The following is a 14,423-nucleotide window of genomic DNA, read 5'->3' as shown; positions in this document are numbered from 1 at the left end:
GATGAGATGGGAACAGGAGGGGAAAGGGATCCTAGGAGCTGATTTTATAGTGGCTCATCAGATCCTGGTGGACCTAAGAAATCACTGCCTGTGGGATGCAGCAACGGAAGGGAGTGAAAGGGAGTTGAGGGTAATTGACAGAGCCCAGGAGAAGGGAGCTTTGTGCGTGGTACAGCCAAAGGAAGGGTACGATTTAGAAGCCCTGGAGAGGAATACCCCGGAAGAGTTCAGGGAGTATGTCCGCAGGAATCTGGCTGCTTTTGCCACCCACAAGCATGATTGTGGGAGAGTTACTGGGACAGAGGTCAGGGTAGATGGGGACCCCATGTCCCAGCCCCAGAAACAGTACCGCTTCCCCCGGGAAGCAGAGGCAGACTTGGAGGTGGCCCTAAACTCACTGGTGCGGCAAGGGGTGTTGAGGACAATTGCCACCCATGTGAACTCACCGCTCTGGCCGGTGAGGAAGCCGGACAACTCCTGGAGGGCCACCGTGGACTACAGAGTCCTGAATAAAAACATCCCGGCCTGCGCCCCAACGGTGGCGGCCGTGGCAGACTTGCTAGGAGAAATTCCAGCATCCGCCTCAATTTTTACGGTGCTGGATATTTCGAATGGATTTTGGTCCGTCCCGGTCAGACGGGAGGACCAATATAAGTTTGCCTTTACCTTTAAGGGGCAACAGTACACCTGGACCTGTCTCCCGCAGGGATTCCATAACAGCCCGAGCATTTTCCATCAATGCATGGCCGAATGCTTAAAGGGGTTCAGTGAGCCACACAAGCTGGTGCAGTATGTGGACGACATCCTGTTGTTCACCAGTAACAGTGAGGAGCATGGGCCCCTGGTGGACGAGCTGTTAGGGTTATTGTACAAAGGAGGGCTGAAAGTTAACCCTAAAAAGGCACAGATCGGGGTAGGAGAGGTGAAGTTCCTGGGGTTAACCCTGAGAGCTGGTGAGAGAGGAATTGACACTGCCAGGAGACAAACAGTGCAGGAACTCCCAGTCCCCATAGATGTAAAGGGGATACGGTCCTTTTTAGGAATCACCGGCTACTGCAGGGACTTCATTGAGGACTATGCCACCACAGCAGCGCCTCTGCTTAGGCTGCTGCACAAGGGGGTGGAGTGGGACTGGGACAGTAAGTGTGAGACGGCGTTCGTCCGACTCAAGGAGGACTTGCAGAAAGCCCCAGCCCTGGGAGCCATTAACCCCCGGGAGGAGTTTTTCCTGGAGGTGGCCGCAGGCAGTGATGGCCTGAGTGCTGTGCTCCTCCAGACCCGGCATGGCAAGTTGAGGCCGGTGGTATACTCCTCTCGGGTCCTCACAGACATGGAACGGGCATACTCCAACTGTGAGAGGCATCTGCTGGCCACCCACTGGGCGGTAAAGCGGATGCAGGTATTTGTCAGGATGGGCCCCATCACCCTCCTGACACATCACACCCCGACCCAAATGCTGCTGGACGGCAGGATTAAGGACGGCACGGTCAGCAGCGCCAGAATCACCAGGTGGACCCTCCTGCTGTCACAAATGGCCCTTCAGGTAAAAGGGCTGAATGAGCCACAGCTCGCAGCCAACCTGATATACCCCGGGGAGCCACACCACTGTTCCGTAGAAGGGGTTTGGGAGGTAGGGTTCGGACTCCGGGCAGGGCTGCACCCCACAGGGAGGGAGATCTATGTGGATGGGTCCAGTACTGTAGCAGAGGGCGTCAGGTTCACGGGCTGTGGGATCTGGGACCCCGATGCAGAGATAGCCCTGGCCCTTAAACTCCCCCATACACTCAGCGCCCAACAGGCAGAGCTGGCTGCAGTGATGTATGTGGTGACCCACCCCGACCGTTTTCCCACGCCGTATACCATCTGCTCAGATAGCATGTTTACATGCAACTCCTGCACGGAGTACCTGGCTATCTGGTCCCGCCGAGGATACACCTCCTCGGATGGAAAGCCACTGGCCACAAAACCCCTCCTCGAGAAGATCGTGGCAGCAGTTGGGCAGGGGGAGGACAGGTATATCCTTAAGGTGAAAGCTCACTCCAAAACAGAGCCACGGGGCGAGGGGAACCAGAGAGCAGACGGCCTGGCTCGAGAGGGGGCTAAGAATGGGATAGCGTGGGACCCGTACGAAGAGGGCAGGTAGCGGCCGTTACAAGACAGCCCCAGAGGGGGGATGGAACGAGTTTGGCCCCAGATCTAGCCACTGCCCAGGGACAGGACCCCGAGCTAAAGAAAGTCATAACGGCCATGGGTAGGCAGGAAAGGATAGAGGGGCCCTATGGGGGAAAGGACATCACCCTGAAGGAGGGCATGCTCTTCAGGGGGGACCAGTGGATAGTGCCTTCCCAGCACCATAGGGAATTTATTGAAATGGCCCATGAGAGCCCCGGAGCGGGACATCCCGGCCCTGAGACCACCTGGCAACGGGTGGAGAGGGTGGGGTGGTGGCCGAGCCTCCGGGAGGATGCTCGCGATTTCTGCGCGAGCTGTTTGGTGTGTGCTACTAATAACCCGGATCCCAAGAAAAGAAAGGTCTCGTTGGGGCACATCCGCAGGGTGGAGGGGCCCTGGCAGTCGATACAGATCGACTATATTGGACCCCTTCCCCCAGCGGCAGGGGGTTACAAGTACTGTCTGGTGCTGGTGGATATTTTCACAAAGTGGGTAGAAGCCTTCCCCTGCCGAACAGCCACCGCAGCAGGCACAGCCAGGATATTGGTCAGGGAGGTATTCTCGAGGTGGGGACTCCCACAGTTTGTGGAGTCAGATCAGGGGAGTCACTTCACGGGACAGGTGATGCAAGCGACCCTAAAGGTCCTGGGGATTAAGGCAAAGTGGCATGTGGCCTATAACCCTCAATCCTCAGGTCCTGTGGAAAGGTTAAACAGGACCATAAAGGAGAGGATCAGGAAAGAAACAGGCAACTCGCCCAACCGGTGGGTAGAAATCTTACCCCTAGTTTTAATGGGGATCCGAGCAAGCCAGTCCAGGAGCACAGGGTACTCCCCGCACGAGCTCATGACAGGGAGGGTTATGAGAACCCCGATCCATGTCAGGGTACCTTCCCTGACAGAGGGGCAGCTTAGGGAGGTAAACCGGGACAGGTTCGCTAAGAAGCTGATGGAGCAGCTGAAGGAAATTAATTGGCAGGCAGCATTTAACATGGGAACCCAGCACCGGAGGAACAAGCTGCTGCTCGAGCCCCACACTACCCAGGAATGGGCCATAGGGGAACAAGTAATGGTCCGGAATTTTGCACGGGTAGGAGCCTTTGAGCCACTGTACGCGGGACCGTACAGTATAGTGGACAAGGCCAGCCCCATGGTTTACGCAGTACAGCTCCCCCGGAAGATTAAATGGTTCCACGTGAACCAATGCAAACTTTTCGACCCCACCAGGGCCGGTAAGAGCAAGTTGGGGGGGGGGCTGGGGGTGATAGTGGAGAAGCCGCCTGCAGAATTAACGACGGTGGGAGAGGTCCCTGACTCCACGGTCACACAACCGGTGACAAGGTGCTGTCCCGAAGGGGCAGTCCCAAAGAAACCGACAGTGCTGCAAGCACCCAGCCCAGGGACAGTAACGATTCCCAAGCCCTTACCTGTGGGTCAGGTGGCCTGCCTTAGTATAGAGGCTAAGGAGGCGGAGGAAGTGGAGGTATCACCTTGGGCTTGGGAACCAGTCAGGGGACGAAGGAGCAATCGGGTCTCCAAGCCCCCCTTAAGATGGTCCCCATCACACCTCCCTAGAACCCGGTCCCGCAGTAAGGGGGCCCGAGTAGAAGGGAACGCTGAGGGATCCCCGAACCCTGTTGGGAAAGGAGAGGCAAGGGGCAGCCCGAACCCCCGGGAGGGGACGGTCTGGCCCGAGCCGTTGGACCAAACAGGTGAACTGCCCCAGTTTAGCGGGGCACAGTTTTAATTTGGCCACCCGGAGACGGGTGGCATTGTATATCATTTTCCCCCTGCTAATTCTAATTAGTGTGTAGTGGTGTGTGGGTATTTAGGATCGTGGGATCACAGAAGCGCCTAGTGCAATGGTATAATGATGGAGCAGCAGGCACTAGGACCCTGGTGGAGCCGGGCTGTGGACACAGAACCACAGACAGGCTGCGGCATCTTCAAAGCGGGAGCTGCTGCTGCCGCCGGATAGCAGCAGGCACTAGGACCCTGGTGGAGCCGGGCTGTGGACACAGAACCACAGACAGGCTGCGGCAATTTCATGTTGATTTCACAACTTCAAAGCGGAAGCTGCTGCTGCCGCTGGATAGAACCCATGCACTTTAAGGTAGGTAGTTCTGTAGAGGCAAGGATGTGTTTTGTCTGTTACAGATGGGGCACCCGACGATGTGGAGCTTGCTGATGATCTTGGCGATGGTGGGACCGGGAGAACTCCGCAGAGGCGAGACAGAAGAGTCCTTCGTCTATGGGTGCTCTGGCGGCAGAGCCCCTCTTGTCACTACCGGACAGGGAGGCCAGGTGGCCACAGAGCAGGCCCGCTACTCACACCTGGGGAGGTGGCCTGGGTGGCTGGGGTCGAACTCGACCAGGTACTCCAGCCACCAGAGCTTCACCTATGGAGAGGCCTCTGTACTCTGCGAGGAGATACAGGTGGCGACTGACCGGGTTAGGGTGACTGAGGGCAGGCGGGTGTGTTTAACCTGCGAGGGGGACGTTCCTTTGGGGAGATGGTGGTGGCTCAGGAAGCTGAGCCTGGACATGAGGGATCGGTCCTCGGACTGGGAACGCCTGGACAACAACACCTACCGGACCATCACGGGGTCACCGGGTAGGATCACCGTTTGCTGGGATAAGTGGTGGGCTTCCGACCAGGGCATTTATTTATGTTTGTGGGGGTCGGCCAAGGCATGTCCACAAGGGGCATCAATCACCTTTGTGAGGTGGTGGCAAGACGCCGGGCATGGGATAAATTGGGACCATAATGGGAAGGGATGTGTAACCCCCGGAGGGGAAGAAACCGTGAGAGCTACCGAACTGCTGGTTCAGGCAAAGAGGCCCCTACCCACCGCCCAACCAATCGACCCTCACAACTGTCCAATCACCACCCGGGGGCCCGAAAATGGTTTGCTGCTCGTCCCCACAAAGAAACTATTATATCAGGGGGTACATTACGCGGTTGCCTCGGTGGTGCTAAATCTAACCGAGGTGAAGTTACCAGCGTGGTGCCCTCGCAAGACTGAACTATTGTATCAGGCGCTGCTGAAGGACATGTTCCAGAAATTCCACAATTTGGATTTTGGGGACATTGAAGTGGAAGATTTGTACCATAGGGCAGGGGAATTTAATGGGGACTCCAGCCGGCAACGTAGAGGGCTGGTCAATGATGGGTTCACTGCCTTCAATACGGGGACATCCATTGTCAACAGTATGGATACTGTGGAGCTGGCCTTGCAAATCAATCAGCTAAAAGGCCAGCTGAGAAAAGTGTTGAGAGATGAGAACACAGTAGTGCGGTCGGGTTTGCACGAGGAGGTGGCAATGACCCTCCATCTAAAGGAGATAATCGCGCAATTGGAAGAGCATGCAAAAGCCATTAACGCGCTAATTAAAGAAGATCGAAATTCATCGGATCAGGCTGCCCAGAATGAAGTGTGTGGGCTGTATGGGGCCTGGTTGCTAGGAGAGGGGAGGAGTAATCTGGAGGACCTGAGACAGGGTCAGGTCCCCTCGTGGATTAGCAACAGGCACTTGGCAGCGCTGCACCCATTCCACAGGGTTTTGAGTCCTTGCCAGCTCCGTGCAGCCTCAGAGGCATACCAGGTACCGGTTGATTGTGGGAGATCAAACCACACAATCTTGGGGGTCATCGTAAGAATCCCAATCTTGGGAAGTTCAGCACAGCCGGTGCCGCTGTACCGAGTGGAGAATGTGGGGGTCATTCGTGGGGGGGTACACATTCGTTTTGGAAAGGTCCCGCCGTATGTCATAGTGCGGGAGCGAGCTGTGGCAGGCATTGACCTCTCGGGCTGTCGGAGCCGGGGAGCGCAGGTGATCCTGTGCCCTCAGCACCTGGGCACTGAGGCGCGACCTCAGTGCGGGTTCAGGACTGTTGGGGCAGAACCTATAAACTGCACCATGGAGGCGATGGCAGCGAGCCATGTCCAGCCCCAGGTGGCATATATAGGAAGTGGGACATACTGTGTAACCACTGGAGCCCAGCAGTATCAACATGGGCCACAGCAGTGGTGTCCGATACTGCACAGCAGCTTCTGTTTTAAACCCAAGGCAGAGGTCCAGGTGGCACAGCAACGAATACTGCCCATTCCACAACCCTCCTCAGTTCACCTCTCGGTACGGGAAAACACTACTAACTTACTAGAATATGTGACCCGTTTTGGGTACGATATTCCCCCGGTCAAGGAAGACCTAAAGGTATTATTACAAGCTGTGGAAGTTTCACAAAGACACTTTTTCTCCTTAGAGCAAAAAACCCACAACATTGATCACGAAATAACAGATATCAAAGCCCCGGACTGGTGGAACATGGGATCATGGATTGTGATCCCAGCCTGGATCCGAATAGCCTCCCACTTGTTAGTGGTATTACAAGTAGTCGTAGTTTTATATTTATGTTGCCTCAGCTGCAGGTATCGACGACTGAGGAAAATGAAGAGCCTTCAACGGGTTCTTGGGAAGACGCGGAGTGCAGCCCACAAAAGAGAAGCCGTCGTGTAATAAATAGAGTCACATGTAAATAATTGTATGGATTCGCGGGTTTCAGTTTACTTGATTGTGATATATGTACAGGGACCCTTACGTTTGGGGTTCCGGTGAAATGTGTGTATGTTACTGTGTGTTTGAATTAAGTATGGTCTTGTCTTTCCCTTTCAATGAAATTAGGGGTAGCCTAGATTAAGGGAACTGTCTTGGGACTTGTAGTTTCGCATGTTGTTGAGGGGAGGCCTACGGTCCACACAAAAGGAAATGATTGCCCTTCACCTGTGTCGATACGGTCCAAGCAGGTAGGGACGTATCGAAGGGGCATCTGTAAGGTTTTCGGGCAATTCGGCCTTTTCGGACTGCCCAAGGATAAAACCCAGAGACTGTAAACTGACTTTTCAGCCAAGAGAACGTAACCAGATTTCCCAGCAGGCTTGATCCGCTGAGCTGAGTAGGGGCATAGGTATTTACAAACCCCCCCCCTAGGAGCTACAAGGAAGAAGGAGCCAGACAACGAGATAAGATTAACACACAGACAAAGGGGCACGGGAATACACAGGGGGCCTGCCTGCAAGCAGGACAATGGGATGGTCATAGCCCCATGCAGATGTAAATGACTTGGCCTCCACCAGAGTAGAATCCAATTAACACCCCATCAACATAGCAAGGTGAGAATAGCAGCCATCTCCGGAGCAGCTGGAAGACTGAAAATCTTCACAAGAGAGCTTAACCTTGTTATCCCAAAAAGCAGACTGTCTGGGCTCAGTATATTGCGCTGGAAAAGCCCCTTGAAGATAAACGGTAGAAAAAACCAAGTTGGAGGCGGACCTGGGGGAGGTACTCCAAGCTTGACAGAAGCCACCGGCAGGAACTCACTGGGAGGAGGGGGCGGAGTCGGCGCCAAATTCAAATCGCGGCAGGTCTGCCTGGCTGGAAGGAGCGGACCTGCGAGGAAAACCCGGAAGCGAACAGCTCTGACCGGCTCAAAGGGGGCGGGACCAGCGGGAACTTTAAACTTGGACCGATACAACGCAAAGGGGGAGGAAAACCCGGAAGTCGACAGCTCTGACCGGCTCAAAGGGGGCGGGACCAGCGGGAACTTTAAACCTTACCCATTCAATGCAAAAGGGGCTGGCCGAACACAGGAAAAGGGCAGGTAAAACGGATATAAAAGGGGCTGTGTTTCGATTGAGGGTCTCTTGGCTCGACCTCTCCACCTTTGAGTTGACCTCTGCAGCCTGTGACTGTAAGTACCCTGCAGCAGCTTGCGAAACTCCCTTGACTTTGATAGTGGTTGAGGCTTTGGGGAAGGGGACTTGATTTGTGTTCTGTGTCATTGCTAAAACTGTGTAACAATAAGATTTTTTGTTGTGTCCGTTATAGTACTTTCTGAATAGACTTAGTTTGTGTTAGAGTTTAAGATTTTATTATAATTTCTTCTGTTTGATGATTTTGACCTGGGTTTTGCAATAAACCTTGATTTGCTGATAATTGGAGTCGTTTAAATTCTTCAATCTCTCACCAGCGATCTCTGACCAAGTCATTGTTAAGATATTCCTCACCTTAATTCCGGGTTCAAGAATCTAGGGTCATCTTGAGCGATTCACTCAGGACAGGCTGCTGGTTAGGTAATAAACAGCAGTGTCCTATTCTCTCTCTTGGGAAAGCTACTCCAGCGAAGTAGGAACCGGGTGGGTGTTGCACCACCGGCAAGAGAGAGAATCACCTGGGCATTGGTGGGGGTCTGGATATCTGTGTGATATAAGCCTCAGGCTTCCGGTTAGGGATAAACGGCAGGCTTGATTCAGTGCTCTCTCCCGTGGAGGTGTCCCAGTGCGGCATCCCCTGGCCTCTGAAGTTTCAGTGCCAGCTGGAGAGAGACACACACAGATACTCAAACCCCAGATATCGGCCCAGTAGTGGAGTAGCAGAGATGGCACCCTCTACAATAGGGAGTGAGGAGGTATTAGAGGTCTTGAGGACAAATCCCTAGGTCCGGATGATTTGTATCCCAGGCTGCTGTGGGAAGCAAGGGAGGAAATTCCGGGGACTAAGACCCAAATTTTTAATTCGTTTCTGGCCACAGGGGAGATGCCAGAGGATTGGAGGGCAACTAATGTGGTTCCACTTTTCAAGAAGTGGCAGAGATAAACCAGGGAATTACAGACCAGCGAGTCTCACATCAGTGGCAGGGAAACTATTCGAGAAAATTCTGAGGGTGAAAAGTGATTTCCACTTGGAGAAATAGTCAACATAGCTTTGTCAGAGGGAGGGCATGCCTAACGAGCTTGATTGAATTTTTCAAGGAGATGATGGGGTGTGTAAATGAGGTTAGTGCAGTTGATGTAATTTATATGGATTTCAGCAAAGTCGTTGACAAGGTCCCACATGGGAGACTGATAAAGAAGGTAAAAGCTCATGGGATCCAGGGTAACTTGGCAAATTGGATCCAAAATGGGCTTAGTGGTAGGAGGTAGAAGGTGGTTTAGAAGGCTGTTTGTGTGAATGGAGGCCGGTGTCCAGTGATGTACCACAGGGATCAGTGCTAGGTCCCTTATTGTTTGTGACATCTATAAACGATATAGATGACAATACGGGGTGAATGATAAGTCCGTTTGTGGATGACATGAAGTTTGAAAGGGAGGTTGATATCTTAGGTTGCAGGAAGATATAGTCGGGTTGGTCAGATTGTGGAATTTAACCCTGAAAGTGTGAGGTGATGCACTTTGGTAGGAGTTACAAGACAAGGGAGTGCTCAATGAATGGCAGGGCACTAGGAAGCTCAGAGCTCCGGTTTCCTCCCACACGCCCGAAAGATGTGCTGCTAGGTGAATTGGACATTCTAAATTCTCCCTATGTGTACCCGAACAGGTGCCGGAATGTGGCGACTAGGGGCTTTCCGCAGTAACTTCATTGCAGTGTTAATGTAAGCCTATTTGTGACAATAAAGATTATTATTATTAGGAACAGATCTTGGGCTGCTGGTCCACAGATCCCTGAGGGTGGCAGGACAGGTTAATAGGGTAATTAAGGAAGCATAAGGGATACTTGCCTTTATCAGTTGTGGCATAGATTATAAGAGCAGGGAGGTTATGTTGGAGCTGTACAAAACTTTGGTTAGGCCTCAACTGGAGTACTGTGTGCAGCTCTGGTCACGTCACTATAGCAAGGATGTGATTGCACGGGAGAGGGTGCAGAGGAGATCACCAGGACGTTGCCTGGGATGAAGCATTTGAGCAATGAAGAGAGGCTGGATAGGCTTGGTTGTTCTCTTTCGAGCAGAGAAGGCTGAGGGGGGACCTAATTGAGGTGTTTAAGATTAGGAGGCATATGGGCAGAGTTGAGAGGAAGCAGCTGTTGAAGGGTCAAGAATAAGGGGCCTAATTTCAAAGTGGGGGCAGGAGGCTTAGAGGGGTTTTGCGGAAAAATGTTTTCACTAAGAGGGTGATGGGAGTCTGGAATGCAGTGCCTGGGAGTGTAGTCAAGGCGGGAAACCTCACAACCTTTAAAAAGTACGTGGATGAGCCCTTGACATGAAATAAAATTTAAGGCTATGGACCAAGTGCTGGAAAGTGGAATTAGGGCAGATTTAGTGCAGCTTGCCAGTGCAGACTTGATGGGTGTAAGGGTCCCTTTTGTACTGTATGGCTCAATGACTCAAACCACTAAGACAGCACTATTCCAGTGCAAGTGTAGGAATGGTGACATTTTCTATTTACAAAATATGTCCAGCTTGATTGCAAGATACTTTTGTGATAGATTTTTGAGCACAGACTGGGTCATTTCTCTCAGGTTACATCACTGATAGGGTAAGGTTCTACCCATGTTCAAATGTTAAACTGGAAGATCAATCTACCTCACCTGGGGAGTTCTGAGGTGAAGACCCAGGGGAGCAGCGGGGAGAGTAGTTGTAGCCTGGGTGAAATGCAACATGTGCTGGAACATGCGACATAATCTCATCTTCAAAGAGGCTAAAAGAAAAAAACATGGTTAATAAATGCTCGATTGAATTGGCAATCAATGGCAGGAAGGATTGCAATGACAGTGACCTGTTATCTCATATTGAACCATTTTCTTTTAAGCAAATATTACAACTTGACTATCATGAAAAATTTCATACTCTGGAATGTAAGTGAAAGGGATGCCATCTTCTCAGAAAACTGAGTCATTTTCCTCATGTTTGTCAATTTAAAATACAATGATACATTGTGCACTTATATGCATTGTGACTCTGAGTCAAATGATGCATGTTTCTTCCTTCCCCAAATGAAGCTTTTTTAATCTTTAACAAATATTTATTAATGAAGAAAATTCTCCTTTAAATGGCTATAAATGGTGACTATCAAACAGATGTCTTTATTCTGGTGTATGGAAATGGAACCTTTACTTATTCAACTAGTGCAGCACTTTCAACACTTAGGGTAGGAGGGAAGAGGCACAAGTAGCTCTAGATAATGGTGACACGCAATAACATTTTGGATATTCTAAGTAAGTTTTCAATCTGACTGTGTGGGGCCTGCAAATAGTAACCGGGTGTTTCCAGAGATACACACTGAAACTTAAATGGATTGGAAATATTCATTTTTCCAGCTTTGCAGTACCAAATATTGTTCTCTCACTGCACAAACTGTATCATATGTCACAACGGTGAAGCACAATCTTGGCCATTTGCTCCATCAAGTCACAATTTCAAAAGTCTTTTCTTCTGAAAGAAAGCCACTCTCACTGGTGAGTTTTAAAAATGAACATACTAAAGAACACACTAAAGAACTATATGTACTTTTTATTATGTGCTTATTGTGAGGCAAATTGAATAAGAACAATTGAATTAAAATACCCTGGGGTTATGGTTGTGCTCAAAATGAAACCAGCAGCAATTTTGCAAACCGTAATTGTAAATTAGTTTCAGATTTTAGATTGAACAACGTTAAACATCACGTTGGCCAGGAAGAGTATTTACAAAAGTGGCCAGAAAAATCTTCAAAGTCAAATCTGTGCAAGTGATGGCCCTAAATTTTCTCAGCCACCTGCTTTGCAATTGCATGTCTGCAATTGGTTGGGAAATAAGAGGCTGATGGCAGACTTTTCCCAGCCCAGTGGAGGAAAATTCAGGTGTGTCGGGGTGGGAAATTCATGTAAAATGTCTAGAGTCGGAATTCCGATGTCATCCATACTCTTCCTACGTTCCCTGGGGCAGTATCAGAGCCCTGTGGGTCTGAGATATACACTGAGCAACTGAGGTGATTAAAAAGATAATTAGTAGCCTTTTTAATCTCCATTCCTCCTTCCCAACAGTGCACAGCTTCCATGCTGGATCCTCACCAGGGTCACCAAGGTGAGTGTATTGAGGCAAGAGTGAAACTGACAGGCTGGGAAGGCATCGAATCAGGATGCGTCTTTTTCACACAAGACAGAGGATATATTGATTCAAAAAGGCTGTGGATGCTGAATGAATTGACATTTTCGAGACAGTTTATTACATTTTTGTTGGGCAAGGGTATGGAATAAACAGAGAATCATATAATTTACAGAATTTATAGTGCAGAAGGAGGCCATTCAGCCCATCGAATCTGCACCAGTCCTTACAAAGAGCACCCTATTGAAACCCATGTATCTACCCTATCACTGCAACCCAATGACCCCCACATAACATTTTTTGGACACTAAGGGCAATTTAGCATGGCCAATCCACCTAACCCGCACATCTTTGGACTGTGGGAGGAAACCAGAGAACCCGGAGGAAACCCACGCAGACATGGGGGGAATGTGCAAACTCCGCATAGACCGTGATCCTGCTGGGAATCAAACCTGGGACCCTACAGCTGTGAAGCAACTGTGCTAACCACTATGCTACCGTGTTGCCCAAAACATGGGTAAATGGAGTTGAACAACAGCTCAGCCATATTTTTGAATGCGGGAACAGGCTCAAAGAGTGAAATGAATTACTCCTGTTCCTTTGGATTAAATTGTATGCCCCTCGGGGCAGGATGACAGGCAGGTGGGTATATATATATGTATATACACATATATATATATATGTATATATAAAGGGGGTGCAGGTGACACTGCGATGTCTTGATGGAGAAGTGAACTCAGAGCCCTTCCCCAAGTTACTCTGCCCACATTTCCACTCCAACCCCCCTACCCCCACCCCACTCCATCCAGCGACCACCCTGTTTACCCAAATGTCCGACCATCTCCCTCTCCGCGGCCTGCAAATTCTGATTATTAGGAAATTTCAGGGGCATGGCCTTCATCAGTTTTAATACAAAATCATCGGGCATCCACATAATTGTCAAATTTGGAATAAAATATATACAACAGGAACCATTTAAAATGAACACATTTTTGTTCAAAATGTGATACATATACACAATCAGGCATATTCCTATACCCACAAAATGCTTTTAAGCTGTATTTATTTTATGTTAATAATCCACAATTGTAATGCTTCTAGAAGATCACAATTATCTAATTAAAGAGTTTTCATGTATTGAGTCCTTGTACTGTATTACTGAATGCCAAATTTGACAAGAAGCTAACAATGCAATGCAAACCTGATTCCAATTATAATCCTGTAATAAGTCAACCAGTTGGTATGGAAACCTGAAGGTATATTTATGTCATTTATTTCATGGCAATAAACACATGGAGCAATGTTGTTACTGGACTATTAATCTAGTGTTTGGGACTCACAATCTAGAGAATGAGTTTCTGATCCCACCATGGCAGTTTGAAAAAATGTAATTCAGTTGAAAATGGACAGCTGGCGTCATTAATAATGATCATGAAGCTGTTGAAATGTCATAAAACCTCAACTGGTTATCAAACTTCCTTTAGGGAAGGTTGTCTGCTGTCCTTACCTGTCTGGTTTGTTAAGCACCCCAGCTCCACTACATTATGGCTCTCTCTCAGCTGTCCTCTGAAATAGCCTAAGCAGCCACTCAGTAGGGATACTAGGGGATGGGTAATAAATGCTAGCTTAACCATTGATGCCCAAATCCCAAGGATGATGTAAAAATAATTACAGTACAGTGCAACAGATTTTTTAAAATAGTCTTTTTATTATTCCTAGTAATACTCCACAGTTAGTGCCTGATATTTATTCCTCAATCAACGTCACTGTTGATTGGTCATTATCACATTGTTTTTGTGGGAGCTTGCTGTGCACAGATTGACTGCCACGTTTCATATGTTACAATATCGACTATTCAAAAGTACTTCATCACTAGTGAAGCAATTTGAGATGCCCTGAGACTGTGAAAGCCCCTCTATAAATATAAGTCTTTTTTTTAAAAGAGATTAATCAACTATCAGCATGATAGAGGACATTAAGGCCGCGATTTAGCCACTATGATTGCAGTGTGGAAGATTCCTGTAATACCGCTAACTTGCAGAGAGAACTCAGAAATGCAAATCTCAATGGCGAGATTTGAGTTTCCGAATTTCCCCGGTCCTCTCCGGTGACAAGATATACAATAAAATAAATTACAGCATCATTAAAGGGCTTAACGCCATAGCGCCCACCCATGAAAGCACGGTGGCACAGTGGTTAGCACTGCTGCCTCACAGCACCAGGGACCTGGGTTTGATTCGGACATAGGGTGACTGTCTATGTGGAGTTTGCACTTTCTACCCATGTCTGCATGGGTCTCCTCTGGGTGCTCCAGTTTCCTCTCACAGTCCAAAGATGTGCAGGTTAGGTTGATTGGCCATGCTAGGTTCCCCTTAATATCCAAAGATGTG

General features: G+C 49.5%; 1 protein-coding gene across 4 annotated transcripts in view; it reads right to left on the bottom strand.

The window, feature by feature from the left end:
* LOC140425013 (E3 ubiquitin-protein ligase HECW1-like) overlaps nucleotides 1-14,423 on the bottom strand; it is an 856,744-nt gene that overhangs the window by 176,097 nt on the left and 666,224 nt on the right. For all 4 annotated transcript variants that reach the window (XM_072508780.1, XM_072508779.1, XM_072508783.1 and 1 more), the window contains one exon: nucleotides 10,539-10,648. In XM_072508780.1, coding sequence (XP_072364881.1) covers nucleotides 10,539-10,648 — 110 coding nt within the window. The remainder of the gene's footprint in view (nucleotides 1-10,538; nucleotides 10,649-14,423) is intronic.

The sequence above is a fragment of the Scyliorhinus torazame genome, chromosome 6 (genome assembly GCF_047496885.1).
Source record: "Scyliorhinus torazame isolate Kashiwa2021f chromosome 6, sScyTor2.1, whole genome shotgun sequence".
Classification (NCBI taxonomy): Eukaryota; Metazoa; Chordata; class Chondrichthyes; order Carcharhiniformes; family Scyliorhinidae; genus Scyliorhinus; species Scyliorhinus torazame.
The sequence above is the reverse complement of the archived record's forward strand: the minus strand, read 5'-3'. Positions and strand labels throughout refer to the sequence as shown.